The sequence below is a fragment of the Aulostomus chinensis genome, chromosome 18, assembly GCF_037954235.1.
Source record: "Aulostomus chinensis isolate RoL2024-O1b breed Wild chromosome 18, RoL_Achi_v1.0, whole genome shotgun sequence".
In the NCBI taxonomy this organism is placed as follows: Eukaryota; Metazoa; Chordata; class Actinopteri; order Syngnathiformes; family Aulostomidae; genus Aulostomus; species Aulostomus chinensis.
The window spans coordinates 8,585,790-8,610,899 of record NC_141337.1 but is presented as its reverse complement, the minus strand read 5'-3'; the positions used below and the strand labels follow the sequence as shown (position 1 = coordinate 8,610,899).

The window sequence follows — 25,110 nt, the reverse complement described above, 5'->3', positions numbered from 1 at the left end:
GGTCTAAAGAAATGACTTTCAGTCTGTTAAGTTCTGTCCACGCAACCGGTGCTACTACTTGCCATATTTTGGTGAAACACACACACACACACACACACACACACACACACACACAAAAACCTCATGGGAATAAAAACTGAATTGTACAATCAATCTTACTTCACAACATGTTGCACTACTGAATCTTTTCCCTCAATAGCCAAAGTCTTTCTAGCGCCTCTCTTCCTGTTATCCATTCACTTCCCATCTTATCTGGCGCTCGGCCTCACCGCTGCCCTCCACAATCACATGGTGTATAGATCACTGTCGTTGCTGCTTAGACAATCTGTTTTTTTTTCCCAACCCATTTTTTTCATGAATTTCACGTATGAATGATGCAATCCCGCGCTTGCATATGTGGCTATTTGCACTCTCCTCACGAGAGCAATTACACTCTGTCCAGAAATCCTCCGGCTGACCTTATTTAATCAGTAGTGTTACTGGAATGAATGTGCTACCATCAATGCTACACAATCACAATGAACCGAGCTCAGGAGGACATCTGGCTACTGTCACTCAGAGCACATATACCCAGTCCAGACTCTCGCTGCTGCATCAAAGCAACAGACCTTTTCCACCGAATGCTGATCTGCCATTGAACTATTCTTGCAGATCAAATCAAATCTCAAACCTCTTGCTCATTAATGCCTCCCACACCAGTAATGTCAAGTGGTGTCAAAACATGGCATCTTCTACTTGCAGTTATGCTCTTGTGACTGACTGCATTGCTAATTTGCTGGCGACTTTGGGATTTCAGAGGGAGATTAAAAAAAAACGAAGTTTCAATTTTTCAACTCCTCATTCAGAGCAGCGACAAGGTCAGAGACACTTCACGACTGAAATCAGTGTCACTCCAACTCAAAATTAATACTCTACCATAATAACAGAGTATTAAAGCACATGTTCACCCAGAAATCAGAGATGAGTATTAATTCATCTCCCTTCCCAACAATTCCTGTCACTCTAATAATGAAGGGCTCCTTCTAACTTGGGCGGCGAGGTGTTTAAACAGCTCTGCAGGGGCAAAGGAGGATTGTCTGAGAAAGCACTTGTTAGGGGAAACAGAAGAACTCGTCAAAAGATGGGGATTTTCTTCAGCTACGATAGCAAAGTAATTTGTTAATCATTCATAGAGACAGCTGGGAGAAGGGCGGGTGAGCTACTGTAGAATTGAGTTTGACATTCTCCAGGGCTGTAGGATGGCGAGAGAGTGTGTGAGAGAGAAAGACAGAGAGAGAGAGGAAAAGGTGAGAGAAAGATCGCCTCTTCCTCTCTCCATCTCCCTCGCTCTCTTAATGATTGACTGGTATCTTCTGTTGGGCAGAAGAAGGGAAAGGCAAATGTAAGAAAAGAGAAAAAAAACCTCAAAAGAAACCCTCAGAAGGCTTATAGCCAAGCCGAGACAATCTGTCCAGTGCCGCTTCAGAGCTGCTGCACAGGCATGCTGATAGAAGAGACATTTTTCAGGCTTACAAATCTGGACCAGAGCTGACACACTGGAAATGAAGTGCAGGCAGGACAGCTCAGTCACCCATGTCATCACAATGAAAACCAAGCAGCTAAAGAAATGCTTACCCAAGCAGCCATCTTTTAAATTGCAATGCATTATGACCGCCGGCTGCACCGTTCCGTCACAAACTGATGCAAAATCAGCTTCAAATTGAGCCAGAAAGACATCTCTGGAGTGCTGTTATCCCATTACTTCCTGCACGCCAGTGTAAACAAATCTCAATCCATGCACCCACCTCATGTCACTGCCATTAAATTCAGTTTTGATATTTCGTACCCACCTGCAAATTTGACATGGAACTTGTTCTCTGGTTTGAGAATCTGGACGTATAAGGGACAGTTTGGAGCAAAGTCTTTCACCGCCCAGGCTCGTAGGATGGTTTGATGATCCTAAAAAGATTGGGAGTGAAATTGAAGAGAGGAAAGTTGTGACACAGAGCAAACTGGAAGTAGAAATCGATCATTAGCCCCATCAGATTGAAGCTTCACTCTAATAATCCTCATGAGTGATTGCACAGAGCAATTGAATGGCCTCCGACGACCCTTCACAATAACACAGGCTCACATCTTTCTTTCGAGTCCTGAGGCAATGAAGGGGAGAAAAAGATCAGTTCAGATACAGTGATAATCAACAAGAAGGGTCATGTTTAGTGTAAGAAAAGACTGGTTTTAATAAAAGTGATTTAAACTAAGCAGCTACTCTACTGATCTGCAATATTTCATTACCAGTAAGTTATGATATCCATCACAGACGTCAAGTTTTCTGTAGCATTTCAGCAGGATTCCAAGGAAAAACATGAGGCTGATGTTCATCAAGCATGATGGCGGGCCAAGATAGAGTTTATTCAATTTTAGAGTTTATTAGTCAGAGTGGCAACTGGTGGCAACAGGAAATGTCTTTTTCTTCAAATGGACCGAAACATGAAGATGTTTTTGATGAGTTATGGGGAAGACAATTTTTTTTTTTTTGGTAAATGACATTACTGTGGTGACAGCAGCAGTTTTGATTTCTGTTGTACATGGACCCCTTCAGCTCAGATCTCCTCCAGTCTTCACATGTTTGACCAGAGTCTTGACTTGAAGGCAAGACTCTACAAGCTGACTCTTAATGGATAAGCGATATAGAAATTGGATGGATGGATGGATGGAACCTTGGTGATACAATGAAGCAGTGAAGAGAAACGTACTGCAGCAATGCGATCCACTTCAAACCGGTTACTGAGGATAAAGCAGGCCTCAGCGTCGTCCATCCTGAAGGGCGAAGAGCGACATGTGACCACGGGGGTGAGAGAGTTAGAGGAGCAATGACAAGAGAAGACACAGGAAAGAGGGAGTTGTCATTAAATTGAGAGAGATGACAAAAGAGGGGGGAAAAAAAAGCAGGACAATAGAACAACAAACAAACCAATGCATCTTTCAAGCCCACGTCATTTATGGATGAGATAGTGGGTGGCGAGGAGGAGACGGGGAGATTGAACAAATACACTCTCACTGCTTTTCTTTCTCTGTGACAAAGCCAGCCTAAGGTGCAGCAGCTGCATTATCAGAAACCTGATGGCGCCTTAAGTATTGAATAAGAACTCAGTTTTCTACATGGGGGACCTTTCAATTCAAGGTGCTCTCAGGTCTGTTCTGGGCTTGGCAGAGATCAATATAGATTAGCATATAGACGTTAGTCGATCGGTATTGACTGAGTTTGTTTGAGTAGATCTTTACAGGCCCCGTGTACTGAAAACACACATTTCAACAACTATGGCAGAAGTAATCATATTGCTGCACTGTGACGGTGGAAGTCCCATCATGTGTCTGGGTCTCTAACATTATCTGGAGGCGGTTAAAATGAGAAAAACTGACGTGAAAAGTGATTCACTGTGAGCAGCAGTGGCAGGAAGAGAGGCGCACAGCCGTCTCCAGGAACCGCTTCTGCTGCCTCCAACTTGGGTTTTTCTTTGGTTTAATTGTAATAAACGGATAAAATGTAATACAGAAGTAACAAAATCATGACGCCCATTTATACAAGGCTTGATCTTACACATTGTTCCACGAGACGGCGTGCAACGACAGGTAAACAGCTTTCACAATGATTGTTTTCTGATTGGAAGGCTAATCTGATCGGCTACAGTAAATCGGGTGTATCATGTCCCAGCCCAAACAACAATGTGTAAATACGAGTGTTTCACTTTTCTCTGATGACACTGCAGGTGATTGTTGTTACTCACTTGGCCCTCATCAGGTCTTGGTCTTTGAGGGCAGAACCCTGCAGGTAAATGACTCTCTGGGCCCACAACGGGACATGAAGGACTCTCCTCACCTGGACATCCATCTCTGCTGGGCACAAGATCACCACGTAATAGTCCTACACACACACACACACACACACACACACACACACACACACACACACACACACACACACACACACACACACAAAGGCTTTTAAATACCAAATACATCCCACTGACATGGTTCCTAAACTTGGTGGTGGGGCCACTTGATATGCAGGCTGGATTTGAGCTGAAACTGTCATTTTTATTATATAACAGATCTCTCTTTGCCTTTAAAGATGGAATACAAGCTTCATACTCAAGAATCGCAAGATAAACTTGACAAACCCCCGCTGCCATGACAACTGAACAAACTCCATGAGGTGCAAATGAGGTCAGCCAAGACAACTAATATGTGCCTAAATTTTAAGATACTTTTGTCAAAGATAATGATCCTAATCATCATTTACAGAAAAACCAGACTGTGTAGTTTCATCATGCTTGCAGGGATCCGGCAAACAGTTTCCATGTAAACAGAATTCCTCACACTACTAACCCGTCTAAACCTGATGTAACATATGGGCTCTATTTTGAAGATCTGAGATGACATACACGTCATTTTAGGTGTTTTTTGATCTGTGAGGAATATTGAAGGAGCAGTCGGGCAAAGGCAAGTTATTTTACAAGGAAGCCAAATCTTAAGGCTTTTTTATGATTCGATCTGCTACAGACACTGAAAAATAAAGGTTTTATTGGACATTACCACTTCTATCAAATTGTTTCAGAAACCCTCATTTTAAGATTTGCTCGGTATTTTAATGTCTAAATGTGTTAATTTACATGGAATTAATCCCATTTAATGTGACATGGTGGAGTAAATGACACCCTCTAACAAAAATTTGTGACATGAAACTCAGCCTGTTCTCGTGCATTACTCCGTGGGGCAAAAAGCCATTGAGATGTAAGCTAATTAAAAGTAATTAAACATGTTGTTCTTGTCTGCAACTTCCACAAAGCTGTGCTACTTTAGTCAGGAAGTTACAAATGGAAATAAACTTGTACTGTAGTGATGAAGTTTTTTCTATAAGTTGTCATCTTTGGTTCTTCTGAAGTCGGGAAATGGCGAGGGCCGATCGAATGATCTCTGAATACAGGATTAATGAACAATGAGGTGTGCACACATGGATGCACCCTCAGGCAAACACACACATCTGCTCCCGCATGAATAAGACAGCAGTTTGATCCGTCCTACGGCTGAATTAATCCTCCGCATTAACCTCATCTGCTCAGGCTCCTGGAGAGGATTACTGGCCACCAAGGCACACAAACCTGAGGCCCCCCGAATGACACTTGTTCTACATAATACTGGAGAGACCTGCAGACGGGGATGAGCGAAGAACTCGTTGAGGAAGTCCATGAGGAGGTCGATCTTGAGACAGCTGACACACAGCACAACGTGTTTCTCCGTCTGTGCCCTGTAACGACTGTAGTTCCCCCCGGACTTCTGACGCTCCATCCACAGAAAGGCCAGCTGCTCGAACTGTATTCAGGATGAATCACATTCAACAGATGGAAAGTGGATTAAGTTGAGATAGAGGGAGGAGCCAGGTGGTGTATGAAGAGAAGACAGCACCTTGGTACTGTATAATGTTTCTGCTTGATTAGGGAAAGTGTTTTCAGGGAGTGGAAATTGGTTCAGGGTGATAGCAGATATTGATATTGGGAGAAGGTACAACAACAACAGCCTGTTTCTAACATGCTCGACAGGGTGATGCAAGAAGAACCCTTTCATTTGTTTGCTCATTTTCTGCACAAATTATTGCTGCACTCTGGTGAGGAGATGGTTCAAATGCGATCAGTCTACAGTAAAACATGTCATCTTAACCTGTTGTGAGAGAGCAAATGATTCCTCAAAGAGGAAAAATCTGCATTTCCACAATTCTGAAGGTCAGTTGAGTTTCTAAGAATCTATAATCCATCCCATCCATTGTCTTCCGCTTATTCCTACATTAAGGGTCGCGGGGGGGCTGGAGCCTGTCCCAGCGGGGTTCACCCTGGACAGGTCGCCAGTCCATCGCAGGGCCAACATACAAAGACAAACAACCATTCACAGTCACATTCATACCTACGGTCAATTTAGAGTAGAATCTATAATAATAATACAAAACATTGTTAAAAATCAGATATAAGTGTAATTAAAGCTACAGGTGGTGGTGGCAGACGCGGTTGGCATCGTTCTCACTCTGAATGTCTTCTCCTCATTAACACTGAAGGCATCTATTTCTTATACTGTTTTTCTTCATAATGAGGCAGCTTCTCCTCGTGCATTGTTAGCACGTAAGCCAAGAAAATGTTATTTACACAGCACCTTTTAAAACCTTAGTTACAAAGAGCTGCACAGTCGATACACCATGCATATTCCAGAGAGAATTTCTCTCTCCTCTTGTTTACAGGAAGTAGTCAGTACAATGGGTTAGAGCATACGTGACAATTAATATGCAGCACTTTTAGATTTGAGGAGGGTGCAGGGAACAAGTATGAGGTCAGACGGTCTGAGTGGTGTGGAGGTGGATTTGGACTGCGGGACATGTGTGGGAAGCAACCCCCCCCCCCCCCCCCAAAAAAAATGCTTTTAGTGTTTTTTTGACTTTTGGCAATTCTGACAGATATTTTTGCTTATTTCAGATTATTTTATTTTGGAGATTCTTTTTAATTCAAGTGACACCAAGTCGATACTAAGCAGGTGATGAGTTGATGCATTGAACTCTCTGCCAGCCGTAACGAGTTCCTCGGCTCATGAGCAGCAACAGTCTCTGATAATGGCTGCTGATGTTTCTAAACATAGACTGTAGCCGTGTCAACAGAGTTCAACAGACACAGATCATTTGTACACTGGCTTTTTTTTCTTTCTTAAACCGTGGGAGGTTAAAAACGTGACTGTTCTATGTTGAGCGTGTTAAGGTTGGAAAAATATCGTCATCGTATGCATCTGTGTGACAAGCAGTTCCTGGTGCCGCCAAATGTGGCAGCCGATATTACCCATCGTCTCCAGGAAGGGAAAGGAAAGTCTCTGCACTTGAGAAACTGGATGTTGAATGTAAGATGTTCGCTAAATCCTTCATTCCCAAAGTGTTGGCTGCAGCTCTCTGGCTACCCGTAATGCAGATGGATAACAAAAGATCTGTTAAATAAATCAACTAGAAAGAGGCTACATGAAAAGAGAACGTGAACATTGTATAATTTTTTTTGTTCCCACGTCCACTCGTCCGTCCGACATCTGCAGCAACATTTTCAACAACATTTTTTGGTTTTCATAGGAAATTACCAAATTCCTGTGTGAGTTAAAAAAAACAAAAACAAACTCCAGACGCTTGAATGTAGAAACAAGGTGTTAAGAGTGTAATGAATTTGGCCTATTTTCAAATCAGTGAGCTTCTACTGCTGAAACTCACACCAACTGATTTGTCAAATGATAATATTCAAAAAAATAGAGTGAGGTATCAGATAGGAGTGAGAGAAAAAAACAGTCGCTCAATTCTGATGTGTTCTGTGGCTTCCCTGTGCAGCCTGCAGGCAGGAAACAGTCACATACAGGCACGGGGGGGGGTCAGGGTGAGGGGGGCCAGTTTCTAAATGTCAAGGGGTATTTATGGATGAAAGATGAGGGACTGGGACCTCCATGACATCCATGTTGGCCATTTCTTTGTGAGTTGGCTTGTAAAAGTTGGACAAAATTATCTTTATTCTTATGTGAGTTTACTTCCCGCCGAGCAGTCACACCTGGTGAAAAATAACAGTGAGAACGTGTTCAATGGCCAGTTGGTCAGACGTGTAGGATGTTGTCTTACACCTACGGCGCAGTAAATGTCAGCGTATGCTACCAGAGCTTAATCGTAAAACAAATCAAATCATATTGACAAGAAAAAGCCCAGAAAACCCCTCGCCTGGCTGCAGGTACAGCACACACACACTTAGGAAACTCCCATTAACAGTTACATGTCTTTTGGGGAGACACACAGCAACCTCAGGGATAAACAGTGTAGACAAATATGAGCGGTAAACACTGGGAGAAAATGTGACTGATCTGTTTGTCTAGATTCTTTGTACATAAAGAGTGTGTGTCTGTGTATGAATGCTTCATCTTGCGCTCTGTCACGGGGTCCCTGCATGGACTAAATGACAGACGAGGGATTTGGAGAACTGAGTGACTGAGGAAATGAATAAAAATAGTGTTGTAAATCTGTGTGGGATGCAATGCGTCATCACATTACAGTGTGAGGGGCAAATGCAAGAATTAAAAGTCTCAGGGTAAAAACTTTATTCCATTACGAGAAAAATCATGTCAGAGTCAAAATGACGAGGATGAGAACGTTTGAGGCGGAAGCTAAAAATAGAAAAGGAGAAAAACATTGAACTTACTCACAACAGTGGTATCTGAGTGTCAAGCTAGACCTTAGTAACAATATTTTAATGTGGTTGACTGTCAGCCAGAGTGTCACAATAAGTTTTTATTATTTTATAAGGTTTTTATCCCTCCCTCTGTGCGCCATCCATTCATCCATTTTCTACTGCTTATCCTGTTAAAGGGGGGCTGGAGTCTAACCTTGCTGCCTTTGTGCGTGAGGCGGGGTTCACCCTGGACGGGTCGCCAGTCCATCTCAGGACCAACACATAGAGACAGACAACCATTCACACTCACAGTCACACCTACGGTCAATTTAGAGTATCAATCAGCCTCGTCCACATTTGCATGTCTTTGGACAGTGGGAGGAAGCCGGAGTACCAGAGAGAACCCACACAGGAACAGAGAGAACATGGAGACTCCACACAGAAAGATCCCGTGCCCGAGCCGGGGCTTGAATCCCAAACCTTCTTGCTTTGAGACGACAGCGCTAACCACTGCACTGCCGTGCCGCCCCCTCTGTGTGCCATCTTCACAAAATCAGTCAATTCACTTGAAATTGTGCTACAATAATGTGAAACTCTGACCATTCTCAACAAACTTGAATACATCAGAACTCTGCATTTCACCATTTGCTACAGGCGGAAGTTGCTGCCGCTCAGCGTGGTTGTTCACTGTAGTTTGTAGTTTTTTTAATGAGGCAAGAAAAAATATGGTATCTCTCTGAAACACCCTAGCACATCGAGGCTTCAGGACACTTGGGTTACATCAGACAAGCTGTATGGAGGCATTTATGGTTTTATTAAACTTTTTTTTTTTTTTTTTTTTGGTCTCTGTTCACTTCAGTTGTCCAGGACATTACTGCTACACCTCTTGCCTGTGAAACTCCAACAGTGTGATGATTCTCACCTGTATGGGAAGCACAATGAGTGCCACAAAGATCATGATGACCACAAGCAGCTGGGATGGCCAAATCTGGGGGGTCACATCTCCAAATCCCACCGTGGAGAAGGTGACAACGCAGAAATAGAGTGAGTCGAACAGGGTGAGGTTGTTGCCAGCTCGTTCAAGGTGTTGGATACCGCAGATGCTGATGAGGGTCAGCATGGGGGGAGAGAGCACAGAGAGGTGAGCTTGACAAAGAAACGGATATGCTGGGTAAAATAGGAGCCTATGGGGGTAATTAAACGTGGAGCGCAGTATATCACCACCGTGTGTACCGTGAGGAGGAGGGGGTGGATATATGCCCTAGCTCCTTAGTGGAACATATATAGCCTAAATGTGTGAGTTCAGTGCCAATATTATTGCACTCTTTAGGGGATAAACAGGCAAATGTCAACCCTGTAATTCTCACAGAGCTTAATTCGTGCTGTTGTAGATCCCCTGGATTAGCCCAGGCTCTCACACATATATGCTGTGAGTTGACACATCCTTTGTTGCACTAAAGCATTCGCCAGTTGTCATTTCAGAGCACTATCTCACTCTCGCAGTCACCAATTACCTTTCTCCGCTGTCTGCATCTCTCTTAGCGACAGCATCATATCATTTTTTTTATGTCTGCATGTATCACACAATTGCTTTGTGTCCATTTTGCGACTGACTGCTTCTTTCCTCACCCTGTCCTCGGCTGTGAAATCCTTCACCATCTGCCAAACCTCATATTTGATGTCTCTCTGCCCCCTTTCCTCTCCCTTGTCTCCCCCTATCCTCAGTTCGATTTCAGTCGAGCGGGTACCCACCATGTAAACATGAGACAGACCAGTGTGCTGATGAGTATCACCACCTGGTTAAACATGGCTGAGTGTGTCCGCTGGATCGCCCTGTGCAGATCATTCTGCAGAGTAACAAAGACAGACATACAAGTTAATGTACGGAAATGACAACAATCCCGCAGGAGTGAAATGTGATTGACTAGTAGTGGGGAAACAATGAATTGAAGAAATACAAAAAAATAAAATACAGAAAAAGACAGACGGAAGATGACTTGAAGCAGAGCCGAGGGCAGGTGTATTAAAAACAAAGGCAGATGGAAGGAAGACAAGTACCAGATCTAATAGTCTCAGGTGCATATTTAAGGGCCCTCTTTTACAGCTTCAGCACACAAATAAATCCGGCGTGGCTGGTCTTAAATACCTGCATATTTTTTTGCTTTTGGGGAAATCTGCTGTTTTTGATGGTGTGGATTGTGAGTTCAGGGACGTTTCAGAAGTTGGCTGTCACGTCGCAATCCACTTCATACTACAGAGTCTTTGGTAAAACATCTCGAATCTTTGTTGTTTCAAAATTGAATTTTTGAGGTACAACAGTGAATACTAGCTTTGACATAGGACTAAGTCTTGATTGATGCTAAAGATGTAATAAGCTGTTTAACTTAATTAAAATTAAGAAATTATTGACTGAAGTTATCCGGGTAACTAACTTGCCAAATCAAGTGTGTTCTGATAGACTCTTCCTAACATTACCCCATCAGTCTGTTTATAATAAAGGGCTAGGCCAGATTGTTAGCAGGGTTAGCCGATGTTTACTCAAGTGAATTTTGGATTCCTTGTGTCTTTAGAAAACAGGAGCAGAACATGGAGGTCATTCTTCAAATGGAGACATCAGCTCTGGGAGGTGGTGACTCATGACCTCATGGGCTGTGGTGGAGATGAGCCAAAAGGTTTTTGTGTAATGGCAAAATGTTATTTTGCCACAAGTAAATCTTTTCCATCTATTTTCTCCACAAAGTGCACCAGAGCGCTTGATTTACATGCTAAAATAACAAATATTTTCCTCTGAAAGAGGACGTCCATAAATCCCTCCATGGAATTTGACTTGCAAACATGTCACCTTTCTAACCTCTTGTGAGTTTGGCCGCAGGTGTGTCGCAGACTGTGTGGGCGTCTCAATGTGCACCTACTATTTTGGTGCAAGGGTTGGATGAAGTGGAAGAGAATGTGTGCTTATGTTCATTTGAACACATTTTATGAATGTTTATTTCTATTTGACTCCAACGTGCATTGTGAACACATGGAGAGTCATCAGAAGTGACTTTGTGCAGGGGAGTAGATGTGGTTTGAGACATCTATTCGCAGCACATCAAGGACCAAATTGCAACCAAAATAGGAACAATTGTCTTTGCGCTGCTTCGTTTGACTGAAGAGAGCTGTATGCTCTGCTTATTGCATCTAAAAAAATAAAAAATAAAAAAAAACACCCCAAAATTGCTGACTTTCCGTCACGGAAATGAGCGTCAAAGATAAAACTGGTGAGCTGAAATGTCAGAAACAGAAGGAGAGCAATCGTGCGGCAACAAAGTCACATAAAAGAGATGTAGAAGTTAATGGAAAAAGTGGACAGGGAGATGCGTCACTCACTATCATGTTCTCCAGAGCATGTTTGGCGAGCCAGCAATTGAGAAATACAGGGATGAAGAGATTTCGGAAGGAGGGCAAAATCACCTGTCAGGAAGAGAAAGCTTCAGTCTGTTTTTATATTTTTTTTCAACATGATGCAGTCACAGGATGTTTTGCGAGCAGAGAGGTCTTGTGAGTGCATGCTGACACCATTTCTTCAGTAGTAGCAGGTTATAAACATGCCATGCGCCTTTCGGGGTGGGGATTATGAAGCTTGGCAGTCAAAAACAAAAGGCTGCCTGACAGAGTCCCAATGCTGTCAGGGCTCAGAATGCACATCTTTCCACTCACAGTGATCATGAAGGGTACTGCACTGATCATCTCCAGAATGAAGGGGACACGTAATACTTGCTCCCAAACGTTGCCCTGGAAACACAAGCCACACACAGGGGTCAGGAAACTCCATTCTCATGAGGATTACCACATAATAGGCCCGATTCCAGCCAGTGGATGGGGACAAATTGACCAGCTTTTGCAGGGTTTCACAACTTCTGTGTACCCTTTGCAAGAACACCAGCGTCCCTGCAAAACTCTGGCTTCACTGTTGTCAGCCATGACTGTTTTTATGTATTTGCTGCATGCATATGGCTGACCTGGCTCTGATGGGTGTAGGTGGACAGGCGCAGTGTATGTCCACAGGAATCAGTCAACTCTAAATGCTAAGGCCTCAAGCCTCCAGAGTAATCTGCAGATTGAGCCCTTCATAGGCTTATAGTGTCAAGTACATCAAAGGCAGGGGCACCCGTTGATGGATCAGCACCCCACTGCTGCAACACAGGGGCTTCCCTGCCTCCCTAAAGCCTGTCTGATGTGTCCATAATAGGACTGTTCTGTGGAGGTCCTGTTGCGGAATGTTCTCTTTTACCCTTCGTGATGATACTTACACTTAAGGCACAATCATTTGGATGTAACTCACATAGTCATGAGCCAAGAACGAGATGCCAGAACATGTTCCTTTGATTTTATTTATGTATGTAATTATTTAATCCTATTTCAACCTAAACCATGATCTTTACTTAAAGAGTAAAGTGTTTTTGTGCCTAAACCTAAGCAGACACAACTAACTTAGAGCGATATGTCAACCAAAGTGTTTTTGCCTTTCAGATCCTCACAAATAGATAGCTGTAGCTCACAAAGTATTTTTTTTTTCATTGATGCATCACTCCAAAAACCATAGCTAGTCAATTTAGCTTGAAGCTACAACCACAACATCAAGCAACAGCACAACTGCCCAAAAATTGAAATTTACCAATTTTTATCATCTGGTATAATCCCCGTCTTCTTTATTCAATGGAATGCTCAAAATATTTTAATAACATTTTTAGCTAAAAACAAAGACAGTACAACACTTCTACAACAAGCGTGAACAAAAGAGTTCCACTGAATGGTTTGGTTAGGGACCTTTGTACTGGATGATGTGCCTTAGAGTTCTTCAACTGACATTTTTGACTGTTTCGTTGCTTGTAGCTCGTGGATATTGGGTAACATTAGCTTCAAGCTAAATATATGTAACCGGTTCTTCCTGCATTCTGAGTAAAAAAAAAGGATGCAGAGGTGAAAACATGTCTTTACAGCATGAGCTCAAAACACCTGTTTGTACATATTTGAAAGGCAAAATACACTTTCTGATTGCTCATGTTGGTGGACATTCCTCGGTTGATGCAAGAAATATTGTGTGTAACTTTACTAAATATATCATACAAATGCTGAGTTCTGAAATGCTGAAATGAGATTTTCTAGTTGTGTTGCTAACCTACATCAACATCAAAAAAAGGAGCATAAGGGGAGAAAGGTAGAGTTCACTTCAGTAAAAAGACCATACAGAGGTGTAAAGGACACTACCACACATAAAGGCATCTTATCTACAGGCACTTGGGAGAGGATTCAGGCTGGCTGCTGCAGCCTCTAAGTAACTCACCTTGTAGCTGAGATACACAAGCAACATAGTTTCTGAAAAGCTGATGAAAGCCACCAGCACCTGCAAAGAGGGAGAGATAGAGGGGGGGGGGTATTGAGAGACAAGGGAGAGCAGACACAGAGCAGTTGGAACAGTCTGAGGGAGACCAGAGAAGCGAAATTAGGAGTCGCAGAGATAGAAGAGGAGAGCGTGGGTGGAATCAGTGGGCGTGCTGATGACTGAGCTTCAGAGAGAACAGGTTTGAATAAAGCAAGAGACCATCTCCTGTGTCTGATTGTGTGCATTTATATGTACAATATGTGGTTATACATTTACTGTCAAAAAGACGGTGATCCCAGTTTATGAATTCAAGCAGAGGACTGGTGTGACATCGAGGGAATGCATTAATTGCGACGAGTGCATTCACACGAGACGTAAACAGAGCAGCGTCTTATGTATGCATGATCTATCTGACCTGCAGCGCCCACAGCGGTAGAGGCCTATCCACCCAGATGATCAGTTTCCTACAGAAAAGAAGAGACAACAATATTGGCCACTAATCAGACAGCATATTAAAATTGCCCCTGCCAAATGCGACTCTCAACAAAGACCATAACTCATTAAACTTAATTTTACCATTTAAAACTGTATAACAGTGTTAATGTGCTCATATTGTAGGAGAACAGTAATATTCACACAATCAAATGGAAATTTACAGCTTTATTGTGAGAGAAAGGCCTTTCCTCCCCCGAAGACACCCTGGGGCTTATCATGGCTGCTTGCCTGCCTGCGCTATGATTTGCTCCTATGAGTCTGCTGCCTGAAGCAGGAGGTGGCCCATCCCTTTCCTGAGCTCAGTCTGTCAGGCTCCTTATTCATTTGGAGCCAGAGCTTAGCCAGTGTCAGCAGCCACCAATTAGATCAATAGGTCCCAGAGCAAGAGACATGGCATAGCCTCAGGTCCATGTGCACTTCCTGTTTTCCCTGTCTCCTTGCTGTTGTATATTACATCCTTTATCTTCACTAGATCGCTGTTGATTAGGCTGCACAGGCACTTCATACATATTATGTCGACAGGTAATCCATACAGTTGGATTGTGATGAATGAATGTGGATGTGGAATGCTCAATATCAGCATGTGAATCGCGTCACTTAAGTGAACTTGTATTGATTGGATTATGCAACATTTTTGACCGGTGTGGGGATGGAAGTCCTCAATGGTGTGTGGTTCCGTGGTCCACAGGCCGAAGCCATCACTCCTAATTACAGACTCACTTGCTTACCAGTCAAACTCACTCCAGGGACGGGAGGATGTGTTTTGTTTGGTGCAATTCACTCCGCTTAAGCTGCAGGATGGGGAGGAAAAACCACAAAAAACAGCAATGAGAGCAAACTCTCATCTAGTTATTGAGGCAAAGTGAACTGACCCTTTGTTCACTCCAAACATCAGCTGACCTCTCTGATCGCATCTCCACTCCCTTCATCTCCCTCCTCCTTTTTACACACTGTGATCTCATCATTGACCTGGTGCTCTCGCTACTGCTATCAGGCCTCTACACTCACACAGGGATGTTTCACCTCATTAAGCTCCTGTTATCACTGTTTCTCTCACCACTCCTGCCTTTGCTCCTGCGGGTTGTCCAGTAGCACTCTGACGATGTAGAGGAGGCAGCTGAGCACTTTGAGGGCAAAGTTAAACATTCGCACCCGCAGGCCTGCAACCAAAAAAAAAAAAAAAAAAGGTAACAACCCATCGTTAAAAAAGTGTGATTCTATGAATTACGATCTAGTTTTTCTTTGCATAAACAGAGCAGCAAATCAGCCAATTATGATCAATAAAGAGGTGACCACTTCCTCTGCGAAATACCATCACGACAACTTTGCATTAAAGGAGATGAAGTATCTTTAAAACAGTACAGATCAGTTTTTATGAAGATCATGTTATTTAATGTGTGGATTTAGAAATAAATGAATTAGATTCAACCTACCAAAAACCTTTCTATTTCAAGTCAAGGCCTTGTGGAAAACATGCAACGATTGCACAAAAGAGAAGGGGAAAAAAAAACAGAAACGCAAGAGCTTTCGAACGAACGAGAACGAAGAACGACGAGAATGAAAAAGAGGCTGAGCAACTGACACTGAAAGGTAGGTGAAGAATGACAACACTTCACAAGTTGAAATAAATCGCACTCTACTCAACCAAAACAGACAGTAAAACAGAATTTTCCCCCAGCTAATGAGAGGCACAGAAAGCACGATCCCAAACACATGCAACTCACTGGATCTTTGGTTTTTGATGAAGAACAGCTTGAGGCGCTCCTTGAAAGTGTTCTCATTCACATAGAACTCTACCTGCACCCTATAAGACAGGGATGGAGAGATGGGCAGAGAAAAGGAGGGAGACATGAGGAGGAGAAATAAGGGAGTGCAGGAGGAGCTGTGGTTGACTGAAGTGATAAAATACTTCTTCTAAAGTCGAGACAGAAGAGGGTAAGAAGAAGCATGACGGTGAGGAGGGGAAAGGCAATTGAACAAATTGTAGATAAAAAGGAGTGATAATGACTATTTGAACAAGGAAGAGTATGGAAAGAAGACACTGCGGCTTCTGCATTAATGGGTTTTGGAGGAAATAGTGCTTCTGCGTGTCCGCCTGCCCATACGCTCAGAAAGCTGCAGTCAGTCTGGTTATCTCCACTGATTAAATATAGAGCAACAAATTACTTCCCTCTGATGTTTCTGCTGAACATGGGAGGCCATAATTACTGCTTTTTCTCCCTTTCCATTCTACCACCCTCTTGTTAGAAGGACACACATATACTGTATGGACAAAAAACACACCTGTACATGGGTTATTAGGATTATTAGACCATTCACAAGCCCATCTGACATGGACACTCACAGAGAGACATGATGAAAATGACAAAGAGACCCTCCAGAGACAGCTTTTACATGTGTTCCCACACAGAACCAGACAGGTGACTGTATTTCCTGTCTGAACACCCTGGGGGAGAATTCTCAGTAGCCTTCCTTTCATCCTATGGAGGGGAGGGTGGATGACTCAGGTGGAGGATGAAAAACGGCAGACTGGGCTTGCTGGTGGTCTCCTTGCAACACACAGACAGATGAAAGAGGGAACAACTGCAATCTATTCTCCTGTCTGCAGGAAGAGGAAGACGTGGCGCTGTGTGTGTGTGTGTGTGTGTGTGTGTGAGTGTGAGAGAGAGAGAGAGAGAGAGAGAGAGAGAGAGAGAGCGAGAGAGAGAGAGAGTGTGTGTGTGCGCAAGGGTTTCCAGAGTGACACCAGCAGCCCACACGGTCAGACACAGATTCCCAGCAACATTTGGTGTAGTGTATATGTGTGTCGAGGGGTAACTTTCCTCTTTGTTGCCATGGCAACACAGGATTCATTGTCTTTTCCTTCTCTGTAACATGTGCAGATGTGAGCAAACACACTTGCGAAGTGCGTTCAGCCATTGGAGCCACGCACCAACTTGTTGACGGCTCCCTTCACTCCAAGCAGCCTGTCGACAATAATGCTTTGGCGCACATGAGGGAAAACAGGAACATGCAGATGCACACGTTCCCCTGGGACCCAAGAAGCCCTTGGGTTTGTAATTGCACCTTTTGATTAGAAACTTGGAACAAATTGCTAGAGAGGCAGGACTTCCCGCAGGGTTTAAAGCCATAGACAGAAGTGAATTAGGAAGAGATTTTATGTGTTTATGTCTGTATGTGAGAGTAGCACCGAGCTAATCAATGCACAGAACAATCAAAGAGCCAATACCATGGTGGTAATAAGCTGCTGCGGGCCATTATCACCAGTTTCTGATGCAGAAAATAACAATAACTAATCATGCGACAGAACAGAATACATTTCCTTTGAATGTACAACTCATACATTCATTTACAAACAAAATGAATGTACAATTCTCATCTCCTGGCTGGATGTGCTGGAGTTCATTGTTGCATCGCTCAGTTAGTCTGACTAATCACGTTGGTCACGTATTGTCATTGTTGTGTGCACAGCTCTTGCACGTGTTGACCTCTGTATTGTTTTTGAGAGTTGTGTATTTATTGATCATTGAGCGCATTGTATGATTTCAGCCGAGGTCACGCACCACCATTGTCTTGTTGTTCATGTGTTATTGTTTATATTATTTATGACAATATATATTTGATCATTATGTATTGCTTGACTGTACCTCCGCGCAGCACTTATGCACTCTGACAGGATAATTTACCTCACACTGAGTCTGCACATACTCTTATTTCTTTTGTGTGAGTGGCACCAACATTGAAAATAATAATGACAATTCAAAATTTTGCACAATGTAAAATAGTTTTGGAACCTGTCTTTAAATGAGAAATGGCTTTGAAATCACAAATTTGAGCACCTAAAATGTCAAGGGAAGCAGAAATTAGGTAGTTTCCTTAGTTGAGGATCACGTGGTTGGAGGTTCAAGTAAAAAAAAAACGTTCATGGTAACTGAAAATGCTCTCAGACTCGCTTGCTTCAACATTCAGTCATCAGGGACTGCATTACTTTGAGTGACTTGGTGATTCCAGAATGCAGAGAGAATCCTCCACCTACATTTAGCTTGAGGCTAATAGCGATCCCTTTCAACTACTGTACAAATGACAGCAAAATACAACTCTTCTGGTTTCGGCTTGCTCTCGGTAGCGTAACCAACTCACTCACAGATGTTAGTGCCACTGCAAGTATAATAAATAATTTTTTTGGCTAAATTAAAGTGTTTGTGGATTACTGAGCACACTGTTGGATATGAGAAGTGGATTATGCCAAATGGTGCGCTTGGGAGTTTGTACCTGGTCAAGAGGGTCGTTACTTGTTGAGGTATCGCTTTACCTTTCCCTCAAATATTGTCTTTTTAAAACATAATACATCAGGCACATTGGAAGGTCATGACTTTTTCCATATATCCTTTACAAAATCATTTCCTTTCTGCCTTTTTTTTTTTTTTTGCCTGAAGACTCATCATGTGACCTTCATTCTTAAATCCATGCATCCACGAATTCCACCATTGATCAAGCTCTGTCAGGAGGAACATGTGATAACATCCCAGGGGAAGAGGATTGTTTAAAGGTCATTCTGCCCTTGAAATGTTTCTTTAGGCTTCAGTGTACGACGGAGGATGAAAAATAAAGTTGACATATGGCCCAGTGAGGAGTTGAGCTGTGGGATAGATGGAGAGTCTATCTCTTTAGTCTACCGGGAGGACGGGAGAGACAAACACATTAAAAGCTCATGAAGAGAATTATTTCAAACCAAAAGACACACAATCACATCACAATTGCACCTCTGGCAAATCAGCACTGAAAGACAAGCACAACCAAAGTTAATGAATATGTCATTGTTGCAGAAAAAATACTGCTGTATTACTCCAATCTCAGTGAATCTTACATGATTCACTACTGTATAAATCTAACAGACGGATTCCTCATCCAAAATACATCAAATTTAATTATTTCTCATCAGGCAACTAAGATCATCTCCTGGGCTTTAATAAAGCACAAACAGCAGCTTTAACAGCTGGAAAGAGGAGCACATGAAGAAATGGGCATGGCATAACATTTCAAACCAGAGCCTGGGGAGGGAATTTGCATTCTACATTTGCATGTACACTCTTGAGATTTGAAGTGTGAACGAGAGACAGAAAGACAGGGAGAAAAGAGAGAGAGAGAGAGAGAGAGAGAGAGAGAGAAAATACTGACAGATAAATAGACACAGACAGATGGACAGACAGACAGAGGGGGACATGCGGAGGTGGATCTTTGAGACAGAAAGAGAGAGAGAGAGGGAGAAATGAACCTTGTTGTCCTGCTGTTTCCACCCATGCCTGCGCTCCATAATGACACAGCACTGGCCGTCTAATGACACAGTGGAAGAGACTAAAGAAACCCAAATCTGTGTGTTCACAGCAGCGCCGCATCAGCTCATAACAGCCTCCACACACAGGAATAGTATGCACAGTCACTAAATCTCATGGCAAGATCAGCTGCGATGGATGGTGGATTATATTTATTCAGTTTTATAGCAAGTAGAAATGGATATTAATGTTTGGAGAATGTGATTTGAAACAAAACTCCATGGTAAACCATTCAAAGCAAAGGGAGATATTCAAATGAGCATTATTCACAACAACAAATCAACCACAAATGTGGTTCTTGGACCAGAGACAGGATGTTTATCAGTTCCCAGGTCTGTACTGGAGTTGTGATACAGAAACAAGCGCAAATGAAACAACGCAACCTCATGAAAATAAATGAAACGATCACAAATATGACGACAACCCTATGACTCCACATTTGGTGGAGGATGCACAACATCTGTTCACATTATGTGGCACCTGTGAAGCAATAGAAAGTCAATTAAAATGCTTTTGAGGTGAACAAACAAAAGTGCTCTGGGCGGTGCTGCTGGAAAACAATTGTTACTGTACGTCTCAATATATGTGGTTATGAGTAGCTGTAAGAAACACTAGGCTCTGAAAACATTGTGGTTCAGGATAATTAACGAAACAGAGCTGTAACGGAGATACAAAGCGGACCTAAACACCTGTATCCTGCTGCAAGGTGCAGTGTAGGAACAAAAAGATACATTCTCAGTTCAGATAATGACCACCTGTCATGTGACATCATTAAAGCAAGGAATTTTAGTGCCCACCATTAGAAAGGATCCTAATTGATTTACATTTGCCTCATTTCTTTGATGCGACTACATAACACTGAGCACAACTGGCCTAAAAAAATGTATCCATGCACACTAGGGAATTCTTTTTAACCCTGGATTTACTTTTAAATACCTCTCATAAAATAGTTCTTTGTTCAAGCCTGCAGCTCGAACAGGTACACGGTAGATGGCAGGGGCATCTTTGAGATACAAGCAATCATCAGGCTTTGCTTCCTGTCTCTTAGACTACACTGGAGGTTTAAAAAAAAAATCCTGTCACAGAAGAAAAAAAAGGGTTAGAAGAACATTCCATGAATGCTGCCATTACATGTAATGTTCGGAGGTCATTGCCAGCTATATCATGTCAGATTGCTCTGATTTCACAGCAAGGCGTAGAGATTTGTACAGATAAATGAGCTACAATGAAAGCAAACATTTGAAGCTCTAAAAGGGAACAGATGCCAGTGCACAAGTGGAAAATCGGAACAAACAAGCTCTTTCTGGAGATCCAATAAGAGGAGAAATGCTGATGCCCATTAAGCAGTTTGACGTTTACGACTCGACATATTGTAGTGCGTAAGATGAATGGGTTAATAGACCGACATCTTGGAAAAGGAGGGCACGAAAAACAGAAAAAAGGACAAGAAATCCCACAAAGACACACAATAATAACATACACAGAGTAAAAAAGAGGGCAGGAGAAATTCATTGGGATGACAAATAAATTGCAGGCTCTCAACAACCTAAGAGATGCAAGGTGTGCTCTACTTCATCCACCCAACATCTAAATGGATGAGAGGACAGCTTGTCCGTGACCCAGATACACAACCGTCACACACGTTAGATTGTGTTGATGGAGGCTGGAGAAGAACAAAAAAGCAAAAGCAAAAAAACAAAACAAAACAAGCATATCAGGACGCGTCCAGTTCAAGAAAAGATCATTTCCTCGAACAGTCAAATAAAAAGAATGTCAAATTTTATTAATACCGCTCATCGCTGCCGTGAAATTGATTTGAACACTCCAGTGACACAAGAAGACACTCTCATAATGGCTTACTGATGATTGACTCTATCCTCACCTCTTTTAACTAACTGACTAATACACCAACCAGTAAGCCAGAATATGCACCATATACCCCTGTAATTGATAAACCACCTCTGGAGTTGCGATGATTCATGGAAGCATCTTTGTATGTTTCAGAAGAAAAAAAAAAAAAGTCAGGCCAAAGATATGGTCTAGTTGGGTTAAACCACAAAATTCACTTTTCAAGCAACGTTAAGACAAAACTGCATGGATAATGTATGAAATTAATTAATAATATTAGAATTTGATCGGTAAAAAAGCAGGTAAATACAAAAAAGAATAGTTGCAATGATGAGTTTAATAGTCATCTCTCTAATTAAAAAACAACAACAACAACAACAAATTTCATCAATATCTGATATCCAGAAGCTGAAACTTCCTTCATTCAGCCACCGCATACTGTGTCTAGATTGCTAAGAGCTACAGAATACCCCCCCCCCCCCCCCATCATTAATAGCACAAATGTAGTACTACATGTTGGAAAATAGTAGGAAGAAGTATCCATTTATTTATTCTGTGCCCTTTTTCCAACTATGTATCATATACTACATCATATACTACATGCTGTAATGTAGAAATCTATATATAGATTTCTACATTATATTTACACCTGTCTGCTAGTACAAGTATATATACTTGTACAAGAATATATACTTGTACTAGCAGACAAATATTCTGAACCTATGTACAAACAAAGCACTTGTGGGATGGTCACTGCTTAAAAAAGAGAAAGTTTTGAATCGTGGAGACCGTTTTAAACATTCTCATGTGCTGAATTGTTGCTTGATTCAGTGATTATAGCAGTAATGACTGCATAATGACTGATATATGATTCCATATGATACTTTCTTTCTATATTGAGACTTAGTGCATCACCTCCAACGATATCAATCTTCATGCTCTGGGTAAAACGCGGGGAGCCAATCATTTCTCAGACTAGTGAAATGTATCCCACGCTTTATTGACAATAAGTAATCTCTAGCTTTAACTCAGAGCCATTTCCCGAGCAACCTCATGGTTCCTGTGGATTATAACTTCCATCCATCATCCGTGGAAGTGCCCCTGCTCCTGCTCCTCGACCGCACCCTGACGTAACTAGCCTGTCCATTGCTGAAATGACCATTCACCACTTACTGCTTGTAGGAAGATCTCTTGACACACACACTCACACACACACACTGTATATGTATATATATATATGCAAAAAACTCTGCTCTTGAACAGAGTTGCTTCAGGGAAAAGGCAATGGTGAATTCGCAGAAACGTTCTATTTTCACAGAAAATGATGCAGTTGCCATCGTGAAACAATATATCTTCTCAATTAACAGCCATCAAGTGTCAATCTATCTCCCTGTCTCCTCAGATTACATTAGCCTCAGACATTTAGCATCAGATCAAATCAGCGTGAAATATCATGTCATCTTCGAATCGCTGCCGACAATGTGAGAGGAATGAAACATGAGAGAAATCATCTCTATTGTTTTTCCCATGCGTCTCTGTGACTGCTCGGGTTTGAAAGACAACTCCTGGGGTGTATATTGCTAACACAGTTTGGGAATATGGGAGTTGGAATCAGTGGACAACTGTGTTTGTGATCCCCAACGACAGTGTGTCGCAGCAGCTGTAATACCACCGGGCCCTGCAGCAACATCCAACACAACCGGGGCCCTGAAGTACTCAGACACATGCTAGTCAGCCCCGTGGCTGTGTTAGTATCCACAGCAGGAAGGCTCTCAGGCACTGACAGCAGTTGTTTTAGCAAAAGGAAGGTTAAGAAATTCAATATGTAGTTTATTAAAGCCCGGCAGCTGCAAGAAGAGCTCTAAAAATAAAAGAAACATAAGCAAAGAGAGAATAACCACCAGGGACACACCCTTGGCTGACTCTGTGTGGGCCACTGCTGCTCATCAGAGATAATATCTCAACTCTATACCTTAAAATTTACTTCAAATATACAGCAACAGGCTGCAGACAAAGAAAAAGAATCTAATTTAATAAACTCCATGCAGCTAAAGCACCTCTCGCTCTGCCTTCAGGTAATATCTTCCCTAACACAACTGTCTCACCATGAAAAGAATCTCATTTGTCCTCAAACTAACTTGTCTGTAATGTTCAGACCTGCTGGCAACTTCTGTTGGCCAAAATTAATTAGAGTGTTGTTTGTAGAAGATCTTTTTTCAATGAATAAAAGGAGACATTCATCAGGATGCATTGGTTAGACCACAGCTTGCAATCCACACCTCGGAACGCTCTAATTAATTTCCCACTTAAATGTGTGTGTGTGTGTGTGTGTGTGTGTGTGTGTGTGTGTGTGTGTGTGTGTGTGTTTTAAGTTACCTCCATAATAGACCTTACCAGCACACAACTCATGAATGAAGTTATGAAGTCTGGCTGCTCCCTCTTCACCCCCTCCCACCTTACATCCATCTGCAAATCTGATGAATACACCTTTCCACAACGCGACTCCCCTCATTCTACACGCCATCTGTATTGCTAATTGCCTCACTTTATACCCATGCCGGCTTTGCAGACATGATGCATTATACATCCATGATGGTATCATTCTTTACAGATTCCTATCAGCTTTTTTTTTTTCTTTTTTGCATAGACTGATCACATGAGCTGCGGAGGGTTCACTAAAGGACTCCGGCGTTCACCTCGCAGTGAAGTCAAAGAATAAACGGGCATGAATATTGACAATATTGATGGGTTATGCTCTTCAGTGGCCTCACTAGATTAGGCCTTGACCAAGGGAATTAGGATGTGAGGCTGAAGGAGGGTAAAGGGGTGAGGAGAGGAAGGCTGGAGGGGGGAGAGACAGAGATGGAGTGAGAGAAGACACGAAGGCCAAAGCCAATAACGGGATTGTTTTAAGAAGACAAGACTGTCATTTGTATGGTAATCCAAGAAAGCTCCCGCTGAGGCTGACTTGTGGAGCAATGGAAACTCTGTTCTACTTTATTTCACTTCTAACACAAACAGGGAGAATGTAATATACTGTATATTGTTGTTGTGTCGTGGTGCATTAAGCTAGAAGATTCATTCTTTCAACAGTTTTAGAAATGAACAGACATTTGTCAACAAAAAAGGAAAGGAAGATTAGTGCAGCAGCCCAAAGAGACCATTCAGAGGGAAAAATAAGTGTGTTCTCACATTTTGGTTAATTATGGCCACAGGATGTAATTTGTTCTTATAATTTTATCAATTTGTGGCAACAAAATGTAACTTGTTCATCCTAATATGATTAATTTGTGGCCGTGACACCTAACTAGTGTCCTCAAATTTGTTAGATTGATTTATTTGTGTCAACAAGGTGTAGCTTGTTCCCACCACTTGATGAAATGGTTGCGTCATTCGACCTGTTCCCACAATTTAATTTAAAGTAGTGAAATTTGAGCAATTTGATTTGGGAACACAATATCTAACTTTTCTTGACCAATTTTGGCCAAAAGCTATATCTTGTTTCCATCATATGATCCCCCCCCCCCCCCCCAGGAGAAGTAACTTGTTCCCACAATTCGATTAATTTGTGGCCAAAAGATACATATCTTCTACCGGCATTGATAAATTTGTGGCCACATTTAACTTGTTCCCACAATTCATTTGTAGTCGTAGAATGTACGTTGTTCTTCCCACAACTTGATTAAAGTGAGTGAGTAAAGATAAATTGTACCGCTGCTTTGATTAATCGATTGATAATTAATTAGCATAAATCATGGCCACAAATTCATGGAAGTGACTGTACAACTTATATCTTCTAGCCAGAAAATATTTGGGTTTTCTCTCTGTATGTCCACTTTGGGACCCCGTAGTGAAGTAGGTTAGCATC

General features: G+C 42.2%; 1 protein-coding gene and 1 long non-coding RNA gene across 2 annotated transcripts in view; one reads left to right on the top strand and one right to left on the bottom strand.

The window, feature by feature from the left end:
- Positions 1-25,110, bottom strand: part of kcnt2b (potassium sodium-activated channel subfamily T member 2b) — a 41,950-nt gene that overhangs the window by 16,598 nt on the left and 242 nt on the right. The window contains exons 2-13 of the mRNA XM_086185955.1: positions 15,119-15,221; positions 14,790-14,852; positions 13,982-14,030; positions 13,528-13,587; positions 11,901-11,975; positions 11,571-11,654; positions 9,954-10,048; positions 9,124-9,304; positions 5,188-5,352; positions 3,768-3,904; positions 2,736-2,799; positions 1,830-1,938 (exon numbers count right to left, since the gene is read on the bottom strand). Coding sequence (XP_086042081.1) covers positions 1,830-1,938; positions 2,736-2,799; positions 3,768-3,904; positions 5,188-5,352; positions 9,124-9,304; positions 9,954-10,048; positions 11,571-11,654; positions 11,901-11,975; positions 13,528-13,587; positions 13,982-14,030; positions 14,790-14,852; positions 15,119-15,207 — 1,171 coding nt within the window. The 5' untranslated portion in view covers positions 15,208-15,221. The remainder of the gene's footprint in view (positions 1-1,829; positions 1,939-2,735; positions 2,800-3,767; positions 3,905-5,187; positions 5,353-9,123; positions 9,305-9,953; positions 10,049-11,570; positions 11,655-11,900; positions 11,976-13,527; positions 13,588-13,981; positions 14,031-14,789; positions 14,853-15,118; positions 15,222-25,110) is intronic.
- On the top strand, positions 3,863-5,375 carry LOC147244987 (uncharacterized). Its single transcript, XR_015110206.1, has 3 exons — positions 3,863-3,895; positions 4,112-4,206; positions 5,103-5,375. It is a non-coding gene; the product is annotated as an uncharacterized LOC147244987 (long non-coding RNA).